Raw genomic sequence first — 16,217 nt, 5'->3', positions numbered from 1 at the left:
AGGTTTACAATAGTCACCTAGCAACAACTGCATGTCTTCATTGGTCACTTAGCAACAACTGCAGGTTTTCAATAGTCACCTAGCAACACCAGCAGGTCTTCATTAGTCACCTAGCAACAACAGCAGGTTTACAATAGTCACCTAGCAACAACAGCAGGTTTACAATAGTCACCTAGCAACAACTGCAGGTCTTCATTAGTCACCTAGCAACAACTGCAGGTCTTCATTAGTCACCTAGCAACAACAGCAGGTTTACAATAGTCACCTAGCAACAACTGCAGGTCTTCAATAGTCACCTAGCAACAACTGCAGGTTTACAATAGTCACCTAGCAACAACTGTAGGTCTTAATTAGTCACTTAGCAACAACAGCATGTTTACAGTAGTCACCTAGCAACAACTGCAGGTCTTCATTAGTCACTTAGCAACAACAGCATGTTTACAGTAGTCACCTAGGTAGCAACAACTGCAGGTCTTCAATAGTCACTTAGCAACAACAGCACGTTTACAATAGTCACCTAGCAACAACTGCAGGTATACAATAGTCACCTAGCAACAACAGCAGGTTTACAATAGTCACCTAGCAACAACAGCAGGTTTACAGTAGTCACCTAGCAACAACATCAGGTTTACAATAGTCACCTAGCAACAACTGCAGGTTTACAATAGTCACCTAGCAACAACTGCAGGTTTACAATAGTCACCTAGCAACAACAGCAGGTTTACAATAGTCACCTAGCAACAACAGCAGGTTTACAATAGTCACCTAGCAACAACAGCAGGTTTACAATAGTCACCTAGCAACAACTGCAGGTTTACAATAGTCACCTAGCAACAACTGCAGGTCTTCATTAGTCACTTATCAACAACAGCAGGGTTACAATAGTCACCTAGCAACAACAGCAGGTTTACAGTAGTCACCTACATAGCAACAACAGCAGGTTTTCAAGTCACCTAGCAACAACAGCAGGTTTTCAAGTCACCTAGCAACAACAGCAGGTTTTCAATAGTCACCTAGCAACAACAGCAGGTTTACAATAGTCACCTAGCAACAACAGCAGGTTTACAATAGTCACATAGCAACAACAGCAGGTTTTCAATAGTCACCTACTGTAGCAACAACAATGTTTCTGCCCAGATAAGGGACATGAAAACATGAATGGGTTATTAAACTACTTTGGTCTGTGGTTCACATAATCTCTTTACCTTGAATGAGTTTGTTTATTATCAATTTATCTCTCTTAGTCTTAAGATATCTTTCTATGGCAGAATTCCGAAGTGGCAGGAATGCACTTACCGTCTCCTCCAGAGTCACACAAGAAGATAGATACCAGTTTCATCCCTGTGCATTCAGTAAATGGCAAATGGCTGCATTTATATAACGCTTTTATCCAAAGCGCTTTACAATTTGTTCCTCACATTTGATCCATTCACTCACACATTCACACACCCATGGCGGAGGCAACCATGCAAGGTGCCGACCTGCTCATCGGGAGCCATTAGGGGTTAAGTGTCTTGCTCAAGGACACTTCGACACGTGGCCCGGGAGGAGTGGGAATCGACCCGGGAACCTCCGGATTGCCAGACAACTCCTCTACCTCCCGAGCCACTGCCGCCCAGTAGAGAGCTATCCGGCTGCAAGCTAGCCTAGCTTAGCGGAGCGCAAATGAATGGAAGCAGATAGTGACTAGCTTAGCTTTCTACTGAATGCACAGAGAGGAAATTGATATCTATCTTCTTGTCTGACTCTGGAGAGACAGAGAGAGAAAACCTTAAGTGCATCTCCCATAATGTTGGCGTGTTCCTTAAAAAAAAATGGAAAATCACTAGCCAAGAATAGCTTAGTTGTAGCTATAGTACTTAGTAAAATAGTGCGTATAGCTTAGTAAAATAGCTTTTTATAAAGTCTCATGTTATGAAATTTAATGATTTGGTTTATTATAAAATTATGCAAATAATGTACAGAGCTAAAGCAAAGTTACCCGGACGGTGTGCAAAGGTTTTTTTCATTACATGAAAGAATATGATTTGAGAGACATTTGTAAATGTACTATTCAAAAAGTTAAGAAAGGGAGGAGATGTATTTCTATTGTTGGGGTTAACTTGTGGAACAATGCCGATATACATTTAAGAATGAGTAATTCGCTTTCGCAGTCTGTATAGCTATTTTTGAAGATTACAAATGTGAATCATTTTCTTATCTTCTCTCTTTTTTTTTAATATACCGTTTTGGAGTCTTAATTTAGTTAAGAATATAGGACAGGCATGTATAAGTCACTGCCAAATCAAAGATTGTTGAATGATTGTGCATATTGTATTGTGTGTGAGGACTGAATAAAACTACTACTACCACTACTTAGCATTGCAACTCAGGTCACCAGCCATTCTCATAGTGGGGGTGTGACGAAATTAGCATTCATCAAGTAGTTAAAAATGGAAAGACAGACAGATATATAATTTCCTTGTAAATTTCAAGCACTATTAAAGCCAATAGAAAATCCGTGGAAAAACAAATTAATCTTTGTTGAAGAGAATGTCTTGTAGGTTGAAAGAGCATCTGATGAAGGAAGATATGCATATGAAGCCACCAGACTCCCACCTTGATCCAGGGGTGCTGCATACTGTCCTGGATGGTCATTCTCTTTCTGCAAGACAAAAAAGGCATTTAGGTTAAAGGGGAACTATGGCAAATTTAATAATTCATACATAATAATAATAATAATAATAATAATAATAATAATAATAATAATAATAATAATAATAATAATAATAATAATAATAATAATAATAATAAACTGTATTTGTATAGCACTTTTCATACAGAAGTGCTTCACAGCAGTAAAATATACAGGCATAAGATGAGCATAAAGTGCAGACATAATAAAACATCCTTGGTTATAGACATATCAAGCGAACATAACAAATATAAAAAATGTAGCAGCAAAGTAAGGCAAATCACAGTTTTTCACATTAGGATCTAACATCCCAATAGGCCTCTCTGTTTACGGTTTGATTCAGTTTATAAAAAATAGGCAGTAATAAAAACAATAAAATAGACAAGAGTAAAAAATTGCAATAAAAGTTAGTAAAATAGAAGACAGTAAAGTTATGCAGTACTGTAGTGCGATAAAATAGTTCAAAAATAATAATAAGATACAATAGCATTTACAACAAAGCAGTGCATCACTCTTAACTTAACAACAGAGCAGTGCATCGCTCTTAAGTTAACAACAGAGCAGTGCATCGCTCTTAACTTAACAACAGAGCAGTGCATCGCTCTTAACTTAACAGAGCAGTTTGTCGCTCTTAACTTAACAACAGAGCAGTGCGTCGCTCTTAATTTAACAACAGTGCAGTGCATCGCTCTTAACTTAACAACAGAGCAGTTATATAGCGTACTTGCATCGCGTCCCGCTCTTAAGCCATACCGAGATATACCTCATCTCATGTACCTATTGTACTCCATCAACGAATAAAAAACCAAATACACCCACCACCTGCCAGGCCCCGCCCCTTTAGTAGCGTACTATAAAGTACTAGGCGTGGTCACCACTCACTCTTCCTCTTTTTTCGTTTCCATCATAGCGGATGCAAGTCGCCCTATGCAACTAGTGATATGAAAAGATTAGAGAAATTGCGTAATATTGAATGCTTACCGGAGGTTTGCTTACCCCTGGAATCTTCGGGGCATGTTTCAACGACACGTCGGGCCTATGCTGATGTTTCCTCATCTTGTGGCAGCAGATCGAGGAGCAGCGTGCAAGGTTTGGCTATCGAGCCGGCTTGTACACAGGTAGGCCCTGTGTCATCAGGCATTGATGCTAGTGTTAGTAATGCTGTGAAGTGTGTGTCGGCGCCAGGGGCGGGATGGCTTGGTGAACGTTCCACTGAAGTGGACGGTTTCCGGGCGATCCTGGAGCATGCTGCTAACACAAATGCTACTGCTAATGCTAATGCTGAAATGGGTCGCTGTTCTAATGTTCCCTGCCGTGGGATGTTGCCGCTTTTCCCTCCTCTTGCCCGGTTCATTAATGAAGGTCAGTCGGTAGCTAATGTGGGGGGTTTTGCTGAGTCCTATTTACCCTTTTTACGGGTAAATGGGTTGACAACAGGGTGCAGGCCGGGTGTACCGTGGCTAAGTAGCCAGGTAGCTTTGATCCTGTGCCCCGGCGGGGATGAACGATGTCCCACGCGGCCGATGCTTGAGAGCGAATCGGCTCGGAGGGTGGCAGTATGTACGGATGAGAGTTATACTGCTGCAGGATGGTATTTAGCGGCGGCCAAGTGTTATGGCTCAGCTGACTATTTTCCTGTCCACATTAGCGTCGGGTAGTGGGGCTACGGGACCAGCCAACACTGAAAACATTTTGCATATTTGTGGTGTTATAGAGATCTTGACTCAGTCGCAAGCTATAACTGCGGGGAGGATTAGGATGCTATCAACGTTTGTTAATAGGCATATCTGGTTGGAGCAATCTCCTCTTGGGGAAGAAGATAGATTTTCTCTCCTCACGGCTCCTTTTTCCACAGAAGGACTTTTTGGTCGTTCTGCGGAGGCGGTTGTTGATCTGGGTCCCACGCGCCTCACGCTATGCAGCCAGAGGTTGGAGCACGGCCTCGTCAGCAACTGTGGCGAGGCCCTCGACAGGCGGCCATGTTTCCCCCGCCAGTGGTACCCTGGGCGGAGAGTCAACAGGGATCCACAAGGCCGACAGCCTTGGCAACCGAGGGATCGGCCATTTTGGGTGTACTCTGCTTGGAACAAACAAGCCGTCGTCATTCTGCCGCAAGCAGCCCGCTCCCCGTTCAATCCTCTCTCCGTTACCCACGGAAGCGGAGCTCTGATAGTTTTCCTTTGGCTGCGGGCCGCGAACCTTCTTTGAAGCGCATGCGGCCCCACTTTTCGCTTCTCAGGGAGACAGGGGCTGACACCCAGTTGATGGCTGAGCCTGGGTCTGTCCGTGAGAATGTTGTGCCGTCACGTAGCTCCAGCACCACACGTTGTGTGATGGGTGAGCCTGGTGTTACGGCTGCCACTATTTACAGTGGTCAGCAGGGGGACTCGAGGCCTCTTCGGTTGAATGCTCAGCAAGGGTTACCCCAGCCTCGCCTTCGCCAGGCGGGGTATCACGCTGATGCCTCCCACTCCCGTGAGAGCGGCAGTGGTCTGCAAAGAAGAGGCAAGCGTGATTTGGGTGATAGCAATATCACTGCAGGGCTACAGCGTGTAGGAGCCCATGGGGTCCTCACGCCTTGCATGTCTAGCTGTAGAACAACTCCTCGGCATGCGCTAGAGGGGTGTTCAGGGGGGGGGTGTGTGTCAACCAGTTTGATGGCAGCTTCTCCCGTATCAAACCGGCCCTTTCTGTCGGGGTCCCCCCTTGAGTGCGTCGCACAGTGGGAGGGACCGGGCCACCTATCTACTGTTCCTTGCGGCCCAGCGTCAGTTGACGGCGGGTTCGCTGTGGGATTATTTTCACATATGGCGACAAGAATGCCGTTTGGAGGGGTGGATAGAGAGAACGTTGAGGGAGGGGCTTGTTTTGCAGTTCGCACAACCCCACCCTCCGTTTTCAGGTTTGGTGCAGACCCTATTGTCAGGGTCAGAAGCAGTGACAGCCCTGGCCGACGAGATTCTATCTCTGTTGGCGAAGCAGGCTATAGTCGTGGTCCCGAGAGAGGACGCGATGTCAGGCGTCTACTCCCGTTATTTTCTGGTGCCCAAAAAAACGGGAGGGGTCAGACCTATACTGGATCTGTCCGCGTTCAATCGTCTTGTTTTTGTAGCGAGACCATTCAGAATGTTGACCGTCAAACTCCTGCTGCTTGCTGTCAGAAGGGGAGACTGGTTCACCTCCATAGACCTGAAGGATGCGTATTTTCACATCCCGATTTTCCCTCCTCACAGGAAGTTCCTACGGTTCCTGTTTCAGGGCGTAGCATACGAGTACCAGAGGTTGCCGTTCGGCTATTCTCTGGCTCCCCGCACATTCACCAAGTGCGTAGCGACTGCGCTGGAGCCTCTATGTCGTCGAGGAATACGGGTTCTATTCTATCTCGACGACATTCTACTCCTCAGCCGGTCGGAGGAGGTTGCCAGGTCTCATACCAGGCTGGTGGTGGAATTCCTCACCAGGCTGGGTTTTGCTGTGAACTGGAAGAAGATTACGCCTCTTCCCAGTCAACAGGTGGAGTACTTGGGCTTGACGTTGAGGTCAAGGCCCATGATTGTAACCCTCTCGGAGCAACGGAGGGTGTCTATCCTACACGCGCTCGGGGGTTTCCGTCTGGGAGGGACGGTCACGGCGCTGCAAGTGATGCGCCTGCTCGGTATGATGGCATCTGCTCACACGGTGGTTCCTCTTGGCCTCCTCTTCATGAGGAGGATACAGAGGTGGTTCTTCTCTATGGGAATAGATCCGGTGAGGGACAAATGGAAACGGTTGACGGTTCCTTTGTCGATATGGGGAGATCTCGCCCATTGGAGGAGGCTGGGTATCCTCACCATTGGGGTCCCCATGGGCAGCAGGCGCTCACACGTCACGGTCTTCACCGACGCTTCTCTCACGGGTTGGGGAGGGACGTGTCGGACCAACGCAGTGGGGGGCAGCTGGACGGTCCATGCTGCTCCGTCTACCCTGCACATCAATGTGTTGGAATTGATGGCGGTCTTCCTGGTCCTCAAACGGTTCGACCACCTGGTGGTAGGCGAGCACGTTCTGGTCAGAACGGACAGTATGACGGCAGCGGCGTATATCAACAGGCAGGGTGGGACTCGATCCATCCGCCTGCACCGGGCGGCGGTCGAACTCTGGCTATGGGCATCTCGCAGGCTGCGCAGTCTGAGGGCGCTCCACATCCCTGGTATGGAGAATGTGGGCGCAGATGTGATGTCTCGGGCGGTCCTCATTGCGATGAGTGGGAACTGCGCCACGATATAGTCAGGCAGATCTGGGATCGCTTTGGGGAGGCTTCAGTGGATCTGTTTGCGAGCCGACGCTCTCACAAGTGCCCCTTGTGGTTCTCGCTCAGTCGGGCAGATCATCCCCCCTTGGGGGTGGATGCCTTCTCGATGTTTCCATGGCCGCCCGGCCTACGCCTTTCCTCCTCTACAGCTGTTGAGTCAGCTGTTGGAGCGGATACGGAGGGAGCGCAGGACGGTGATCCTGGTCGCGCCGGACCGGGGCACGGCAGTGTGGTTCCCGGTCCTGATCCAGCTACTGGTCACTCCGCCATGGCTTATTCCTTGGTCGGCAACGGCCCTCTCTCAAGCACACGGTCGCTGTTTCAGTACCCGGTGTTTGGCCAACGTCTGATGGTGTGGCTGGTGAGAGGGTGAATCTGGAGAGGATGGACCCTTCTGTGGTTGATACCATCCGGAATGCGCATGCTCCCTCCACTGTCGCGCTTTACGCGGGCAGATGGCGTATGTTCCAAGAGTGGTGTAAGGCGGGGGGCCGGGACCCAGTGTCCTGCCCCCTGGATGCTGTCCTGGGTTACCTCCAGTCTCTCCTTGATAGGCTGTCGGCTTCGACGGTGAGGGTATATGCAGCAGCTATATCCTCTTATCATGAGGGATTTGAGGGTGATGTTTTGTTCAGCTACCCTCTTGTGAAGCGTTTCCTGCTTGGCGCTTGACGCGTGAAGCCGGTACAACGCTCTTTGGCTCCGAGTTGGGATCTTCAATTGGTCCTTGGTCGGTTGTCCTTGGCCCGGTTTGAGCCTCTTGAGCAAGCGCCGTTGGGACGGCTGTCGTTCAAGACTGCGTTCTTGCTGGCCGTCACCTCCGCTAAACGCGTGGGTGAGCTCTGTGCTCTTTTGGTACGACCAGAGTACCTGTCTTTTTGTTCAGATTGCGGTGCCACTCTGCGGCCTAATCCTGCCTTCGTGCCTAAAAATATCCGGAGTTCCTTCCGCTCCAGGGATATTGTGGTTCAGGTGTTTCATCCGCCTCCTCACACTAGTGAGTTGGAGGCGGGCCTTCACCTGTCATGTCCGGTCCGTGCTTTGGGGATTTACCTCAGCCGTACTCAGGGCCTCAGGGCTACCGATCAGCTTTTTGTCTGTTACGGTGGTTCTCGTGCCGGTAAGGCACTATCGAAACAGCGCCTGTCCCATTGGTTGTGCGAGGGCATTGCCCTCTGCTACACGTTGGCCAGGCTGGCTCCCCCTGGGGGCGTCAGGGCGCACTCCACTCGTGGGGTGGCGGCCTCTGCCGCTCTGCTGAGTGGGGCCTCGGTGGAGGACATCTGTGCTGCAGCTTCATGGTCCTCCCCGGGTCCCTTCGTAAGGTTTTACCTCATGGACATGACCGGGGGTTCTGTCTCCCAGGCGGTTCTGGGGTCTATGGCCTCTCCTGCTTCCCGTCCTTTGGTGGGGTAGCAGGGGTGTGTGGGTATGGGCCACAGTGTGTTGTGTCACGCGTGGTTCCGCCTGTGCTGTGTGTTCAAGGGGTTCTAGTTCCCTCTTGTTCGCACTCTGTGGAGTTGACTGCGCCCCCTCTTCATTAGGAAGGATGGGGTGACGGGACTCCCCTTCCCCCTTGATGTGGGCTTACGGGTCCTCAGGGGGTGCATCTGTCGGGCCTCGCGTCCGCTCTACCCCATATCTCGGTATGGCTTAAGAGCGGGACGCGATGCAAGTACGCTATATAACGACAGGTTATGTATATAACCTAGTTATATGAGTACTGGCTAAGCGTCCCGCTCTTAGCGTGCCCTGAGTTCCCTTGGGGAATCTTTTCCTGGAAACGATTTTTTTCCCAGGAAGAGTGAGTGGTGACCACGCCTAGTACTTTATAGTACGCTACTAAAGGGGCGGGGCCTGGCAGGTGGTGGGTGTATTTGGTTTTTTATTCGTTGATGGAGTACAATAGGTACATGAGATGAGGTATATCTCGGTATGGCTTAAGAGCGGGACGCTTAGCCAGTACTCCTATAACTAGGTTATATACATAACCTGTCGTTTGTCGCTCTTAACTTAACAGCAGAGCAGTACATCGCTCTTAATTTAACAACAGTGCAGTGCATCACTCTTAATTTAACAACAGTGCAGTGCATCGCTCTTAACTTAAAAACAGAGCAGTGCCTCGCTCTTAACAACAGAGCAGTGCATCGCTCTTAACTTAACAACAGAGCAGTGCCTCGCTCTTAACTTAACAACAGAGCAGTGCCTCGCTCTTAACAACAGAGCAGTGCCTCGCTCTTAACTTAACAACAGAGCAGTGCCTCGCTCTTAACAACAGAGCAGTGCCTCGCTCTTAACTTAACAGCAGAGCATCGCTCTTAACTGAACAGAAACAACAGAGCAGTGCATCGCTCTTAACTTAACAACAGAGCAGTGCATCACTCTTAACTTAACAACAGAGCAGTGCATCACTCTTAACTTAAATAATTGGAATATTCTTTTTGGAATACCACCGCCCACAAGTAAGGACAATCTGACATAAATTTCAGCTTGATCGTGCAAGGTTATCATACCCATCCCCCTGATCGGTGTGTGTTGTGGTAATAATGAATGACGTTACTGGCAATAAAATAATCAGAAACGCCCCCCCCCCCCCCCCCCCCCCCCCCCTTTCATGCATTCATGATGAAACATAATACCTATTATATAGATTTGATTTGGAAATAGTAGCGTGTCCAGGGATGAAACGCCAATGGTTTTAGTAGAATTCGCCTCCCAGGAATTAGACCGGATCATTCAGAAATTATACTTATATTCACCACGGGATAACTCGTGAACGTATTCATGAAAACATTTATTCTTTTTTTCATCTTGAACGGAAGATAGTTACTGTCAAATGACCATGGTATTGTATCCATAGCTATAATATAAAATATAGATTTAGCTCTACAAACAAGGTGACGCACAGTGAAACTATGTAATGGAAACCTGGCCCAGCTAGAGCTAGATGGGGAAATCTAATGGCCGCGAATGTGTTAACACTTTATAGAACAACAGAGCAGTGCATCGCTCTTAACACTTTGATTACCACTGGTTAACATGGTAAGACGTGGTTAAATGCCAGCACCCACTTCAATGATAGCGTTGTGAACACATAATCTCTGTCTTAAATTATGTGTCTAATCTGCCTGTCGCTTATCAATGACTTGTTTGCAGTCAACATTGTCGAGACGGATTGTTTTTTTTTAATGGCTTCATTTCCGTTTTATAGCATTTTGAAAAGCCCTAGTTTTTCAGGAAAATATTAAGATTCCGTGATAAACGGCATTTACTGGAATATTCTGGCATACACAAAAACGTTGTCTTTTTTCGGCCTATTTATGAATAGTTTTCAAATAAACGCTAGATTATAAATAAACGCTAGAAATATCTATTCTCTCATTTCCTGATCAGCGGCACACACAGACACACACATGGGACACGTTGATATATCTGTGAAAAAAGATTATCCCAAGACTGGTAAAATAGATTCCTTACCTCAGATCAGATGTTATCCAAAAAGATTATTCCAATTCCTGATCGCCATTCCAAATATCAATCACGTTTATTGATTCAGCGTTGGGTGCTGGAAATACATAATCCACGCTGTTCTGGGGTCTGCAATCAACTTGGGTCTCTTCAGTTGGCTTGACGGAAAAGTAAAATGAGGAAACTGCCCCCCCCCCCCCCCCATCAGTCTAAACTAATGGGGTGCAGTTACACAGGGAGAATTTGTCCAATCATATCACAGCGAAAATCCCCTGCTGGCAGAAAACTCGGACACCACCAGAAAAGCCATTTGTGGGGTGCATCAAACCAAACGTCTGATCGAAACCACTGTGAAGAGTTCAGTTTATATGTTATTATCTACCTAATAGGGCTGACCCCTATTAGTCGATTAGTCGACTAATCGGTCGAAAGGAGCCGTAGTCGACTGGCCAACCTCTTAGTCGAATATAAAAATATATATATATATATTTATCATTTTTCTTTTTCATCAGAAAGATCTCTGCGCCGAGAGGCATACTGTTCTAAAATGTCATGGTAAGCCAATCAGAGGTAGAGGTGGGCGGGTGCCTCCAGAGTCTGACACACAGCCACAACACAAGCGACTCAGTCAGCGTGAGACCGCGGTCCGTGTACGTTTTGACAGTTTGTTTGGCGGCCAAATAATCCAAAACGAATCCAACAAACAAGTTACAACACAAGCGAGCAGTCAATTATGACAGACCACGGGTCCATGAGCGTTTTTTGTTCACTCGTGTTGCAGCGCAGGGCACTGCGGTAGTGGAGGCTCTACTCTGCTGACATAGTGTTGCACTTCCTGGTTTAATAGCACAGTCTTCAGGTGCTCAGAGTCAGAGATATCTGTATGTCATGCATGTCTTAAATGTCATGATTAGATTTGTTTAGATGATTAGATTCTTATATCTGTATGTTGTGTATGTCATAAATGTCATGAATTGAAAATGGGGGACCCTGATGTAAACAAGACGAAAGTCTTTCTCTGGTCTGCATCCCCTTAACAATTGTGTGTATTGAGCTGTACTGTACTGTACCCATTCTGCAATCTGTTAATTAAAATGTTCAATCAAATCAGTATATATTTGTTACTTATTTAATTTAATGTTGCCCAGTTGTGGCCTGTTGAGGGGCAATACATGATATCAAAAGTTCCAAAGCATCTATTGTATTTGTATGATCCACTATATAAACATAGTAATTATAATAATATCTACATACATGGCATTTGATTGGAGGATAGTCTCACTTTGTCCCACAGCAACATTAAAATAGTTTAGATTTGTGTATGTTGTTTATGTAAAAAAAATTACTTGAAAGTAACACAATAGTTACTTTCTGAAGTAACTACCGGTAGTTACTTTTATAATTTGTAACTGAGTAAGTAATTTAGTTACTTTTTGGAAGAAGTAACTGTAACTAGTTACTTTTTAAAAGTAACTTGCCCAACACTGCTGACGAGTATAAATACTGTTCTGAGACATAATCAAGTACCAAATAGATTAACACCAGAGGTCTTGCAGAACAGCCGTGTACCAGCCTATTTCAAATATGCCACTGGATTCACTTATGATCAATTCAATAATCTATGTACTGTGTTTAGTATACCTAGCAGTGAAACAGCAAACTTCAGTCCCATTGACATATAGCAGAAGTGATTGGCAAATTAACACAATGCCCCTGCGTGTGCAGCTATTGCTTGTTCTTATGAAACTGAGACAAAATCATGATTTAAAAGATTTGGCATTTAGATTTATGATTGATGAACGAAGTGTTGGTACTTTGTTCAATGCATGGGTGGACTACATGTTCACAGTTCTAGGGGAACTACCCGCATGGCCTCATAGACATAATAATGGCACAAATGCCAGGAAAGTACAGAGAGGAATTTCATGGCAATATTAGACTGTACCTACAAGAAATTGGACTTGAAATAAACATCCCACCCTTCGTCAGAGGAAAAAGGCAGATGCCCTCTACAGATGTCTGCCTGACAAAAAAAAGTCGCTGCACACAGGACACATGTTGAACGTGCTATATCAAAGATAAAGAAATTTAAAATTGTGTCAGAGAGGATCCCTAACATAAGGTTGACAAACATCAACCAGATCTGGTATGTTGTGAGCATGCTGTCTAACTTCCAGCCAAGAATACCATTACCTGATAGCTCAAGCCACAACCAATGGGCTATTATTCTTTCACATCAAACTGCATGACTGTGCAAATATTTTTTTCAATAAACTGCGAATGAGCACCATTTTGCATTTATTACCAAATGTATCTGTGTTTTTATTGTGCTTTGAAACTACCTGTTAGGAGTGTAGTTGGGTGGCATGCTACCTTCTTCCCTCTGGGTTTATGCCACTGCTGTGGCCGACTTGTACAGGAGGCAGTGTCTTCATTTTATGCACGAGAAATGTCTAAACTGTACATGAGCCCAATGATGTGTGCACAGTACCCTGGTGCCCTATGGTTTCAACAGAAATGAGAAGGGGAGAAAAGAAATAGGCTACTGTTTGAGAACACTGCTCGTACTAGCTGCTACTTGAATATAGCTCCCCTCTCCACTAAAATGTATCAGCAATAGTAGTAATCATGGATTATTGTCATAGTTCTTGTAATCTTCAATCAAGTCAACTGTAAGTAATGCTTGAGAGTAGCTAGCTAACGTTATATATAGCTAATGCTTGCATCACCATGGAGGTCTAAGGTAAATGTATCTCATGAACGTACTTTTCCACTGCATATTGTAACCCTCTCTTGTCTGCTTCTAGATGAAGTATTTGTGTTATCTTTAAAAAAAACAGGTCTATTACCTGCTGTGGTAAATCGCCCGCGGCCTAGCCCCTTTCGTGACTGTGAAGCAAGGCTTGCATCACAGTCAGGAAAGGGGCTACCTGCAGCCATCGTCAACAGTCATTCACGGTCGACTTTGTTTGTCCGACTTTTCAAAGGGGGCGTGGATTAGCGATAGGCCTATTGAGCTCAGAGAGACTCTGCAGCACTAACCTGAGGCTCGATTGATGAAATATGAATTCAAAATCGCCAATAAAAGAAAATACGACAAACAAACGCTATATAGCGTTGGTGGCATTCAAAGGTCGGCATGAACTAACGACAAAACGCGTCGCTGGCATCCAAAGTGTTAACACTTTATAGAACAACAGAGCAGTGGCGCATGGCTCTTAACACTTTACATGTTTACATGTTATTCTTATGGTGAGACTGAGACCAACAATATTAGTGAACATGAACAACTCCCTAGTCTAGGTGGTGCTGCAGCTCACAGTAGGAGGTAAGGGGTCCTGTGTGTCTCACATGTTCTTCCAGCACTCGCACAAGGATGCACATGCACGCCACGAGCAACGGGGTGACGGAGGACACAGAAAGAGTGCGCAGAAGGAGTCTAAGCATGCATGTGTGCTTCAATTTGATTGGTCTATACGATCTTCCTCAAGCCAACTGTCAACTTTGTCAAACCTGAAAGTCAAACTTGGGATGTAAATATTGTGATAGAACTTGAAAATAGAAGAAAACTGTGAAAGTTATGAGGGACATATTGGGACTCCGAAAGTGCAGTACCGGCCAGATCCTGGTATTGGCGCTGTCTCGAGAATGCAGTTTTCCCTGTTGCAGACCGGGTGTAACTTTTTTTCCCGCTCCAAGTTAGCTTTTCTGTTAGCCTAAAGCTATGGCTACACCAGATCGCCTGGAATACTTTTTGCGACGCCAAATTCAGTATGCAGTAAAGGAATATAGCATCAGACAATGGACATATCGATCTACCAGATGGCGATCAAATAACTGGGAAATTCTTTTTGGAATCCAAACGGCCACAGGTAAGAGCGATTTGACGTCAATTTCAGCCTGATCAGGCCTTGTTCTCATAGCCATCCACCCGGTCAGCGTATGATGTTGCAATAACAAATGCCGTTATTGTTAATCAATAATCAGAAACGACTTCCCCCGCCCCCCCCCACTTTCATGCATTCATGGTGGAACATGATACCAATCATATGCATTTTGATTTTTAACTCTAGCTTGTGTAGGGCCGAAACGCCAATCGATTTAACGTTATTAGCTTAGCGCCCTATAACTAGCTTTGCAGGAGTTACCCCAGACCATTCCGATATAACGTTCATATTCACGATGCTATAAAACGGGAACGTATTGATGAAAAAATTATTTCTTTATGGCATATTGAAGGGAAGGTTTATATACTGTCAATTGACAATGACAATGGACACATAGCAATAATATAAAGATTTAGCTCTACAAACAACCTCACACACAGTGAAAACTTGTAATGAAAAGCTGGCCTCATCGTTTAATCCCAATGGGCCCGAATGTGTTAAGGCTATTTAACTTGATTGTTATGCAAATATGTATTTTATTTCACAAGAAAAAAAGCATCTATACCAATGATTATAAATATAATAAAGTGTTGAGGATACATGGCTGTTCGTGTCCCTAGAGGGCCCCGATCCCCAGATTGAGAGCCACTGCTTTAGAGTAGACTACTCCCAGGATAAACAAGAGAAGATGGCGTTGTTGTTGTGTCGCATGCACACACGCATGCACACACATACACACACTTCTCTTTGTATGGTAATAACACATTCCTGTTTCAACACAGGCTCTTCTCCATTGACCAACCACAAACCGTGTGAAATATACATGTCCTGTTGCTCTGTGTGGAGACTCTAACTCCTGTTACCGGTTGCTATGGTTTCTTTGTTACCATGGTGACCATCAGTTGAAAGGGATGTCACTCACTTTGAAAATACCAAAGGTTGTTGTGAAGATGACTAGAGCTGACTGGAGCTGTCCAGAGGTTGTTATGAAGAGGACTGGAGCTGTTCTCTAGAGGTTGTTGTGAAGATGACTAGAGCTGTTCTCTAGAGGTTGTTGTGAAGAGGACTACAGCTGTTCTCTAGAGGTTGTTATGAAGAGGACTGGAGCTGTTCTCTAGAGGTTGTTGTGAAGAGGACTAGAGCTGTTCTCTATATGTTGTGAAGAGGACTAGAGCTGTTCTCTAGAGGTTGTTGTGAAGAGGACTAGAGCTGTTCTCTAGAGGTTGTTGTGAAGAGGACTAGAGCTGTTCTCTAGAGATGTTGTTGTGAAGAGGACTAGATCTGTTCTCTAGAGAGGTTGTTGTGAAGAGGACTAGAGCTGTTCTCTAGAGGTTGTTGTGAAGAGGACTAGAGCTGTTCTCTAGAGGTTGTTGTGAAGAGGACTAGAGCTGTTCTCTAGAGGTTGTTGTGAAGAGGACTAGAACTGTTCTCTAGAGAGGTTGTTGTGAAGAGGACTAGAGCGGTTCTCTAGAGAGGTTGTTGTGAAGAGGACTAGAGCTGTTCTCTAGAGGTTGTTGTGAAGAGGACTAGAGCTGTTCTCTAGAGGTTGTTGTGAAGAGGACTAGAGCTGTTCTCTAGAGAGGTTGTTAAGAGGACTAGAGCTGTTCTCTAGAGGTTGTTATGAAGAGGACTAGAGCTGTTCTCTAGAGAGGTTGTTGTGAAGAGGACTAAAACTGTTCTCTAGAGAGGTTGTTGTGAAGAGGACTAGAGCTGTTCTCTAGAGGTAGTTGTGAAGAGGACTAGAGCTGTTCTCTATAGAAAGGTTGTTGTGAAGAGGACTAGAGCTGTTCTCTAGAGGTTGTTGTGAAGAAGACTAGAGCTGTTCTCTAGAGAGGTTGTTGTGAAGAGGACTAGAGCTGTTCTCTAGAGCAGTGTTTCTCAACTGGTGGGTCGCGAC

The 16,217-nt window shown here is 45.7% G+C and overlaps 1 protein-coding gene across 2 annotated transcripts in view; it reads right to left on the bottom strand.

Annotated features, from left to right (window-relative positions):
- dapk1 (death-associated protein kinase 1) overlaps nucleotides 1–16,217 on the bottom strand; it is a 297,329-nt gene that overhangs the window by 150,873 nt on the left and 130,239 nt on the right. For both annotated transcript variants that reach the window (XM_084338233.1, XM_084338234.1), the window contains one exon: nucleotides 2,599–2,644. In XM_084338233.1, the coding sequence (XP_084194359.1) occupies nucleotides 2,599–2,644 (46 nt within the window). The remainder of the gene's footprint in view (nucleotides 1–2,598; nucleotides 2,645–16,217) is intronic.

Source organism: Notolepis coatsorum, assembly GCF_963971535.1.
Source record: "Notolepis coatsorum genome assembly, chromosome: 2".
In the NCBI taxonomy this organism is placed as follows: Eukaryota; Metazoa; Chordata; class Actinopteri; order Aulopiformes; family Paralepididae; genus Notolepis; species Notolepis coatsorum.
Note: the sequence above shows the minus strand (reverse complement) of the source record. Positions and strands in the feature narration are given on the sequence as shown.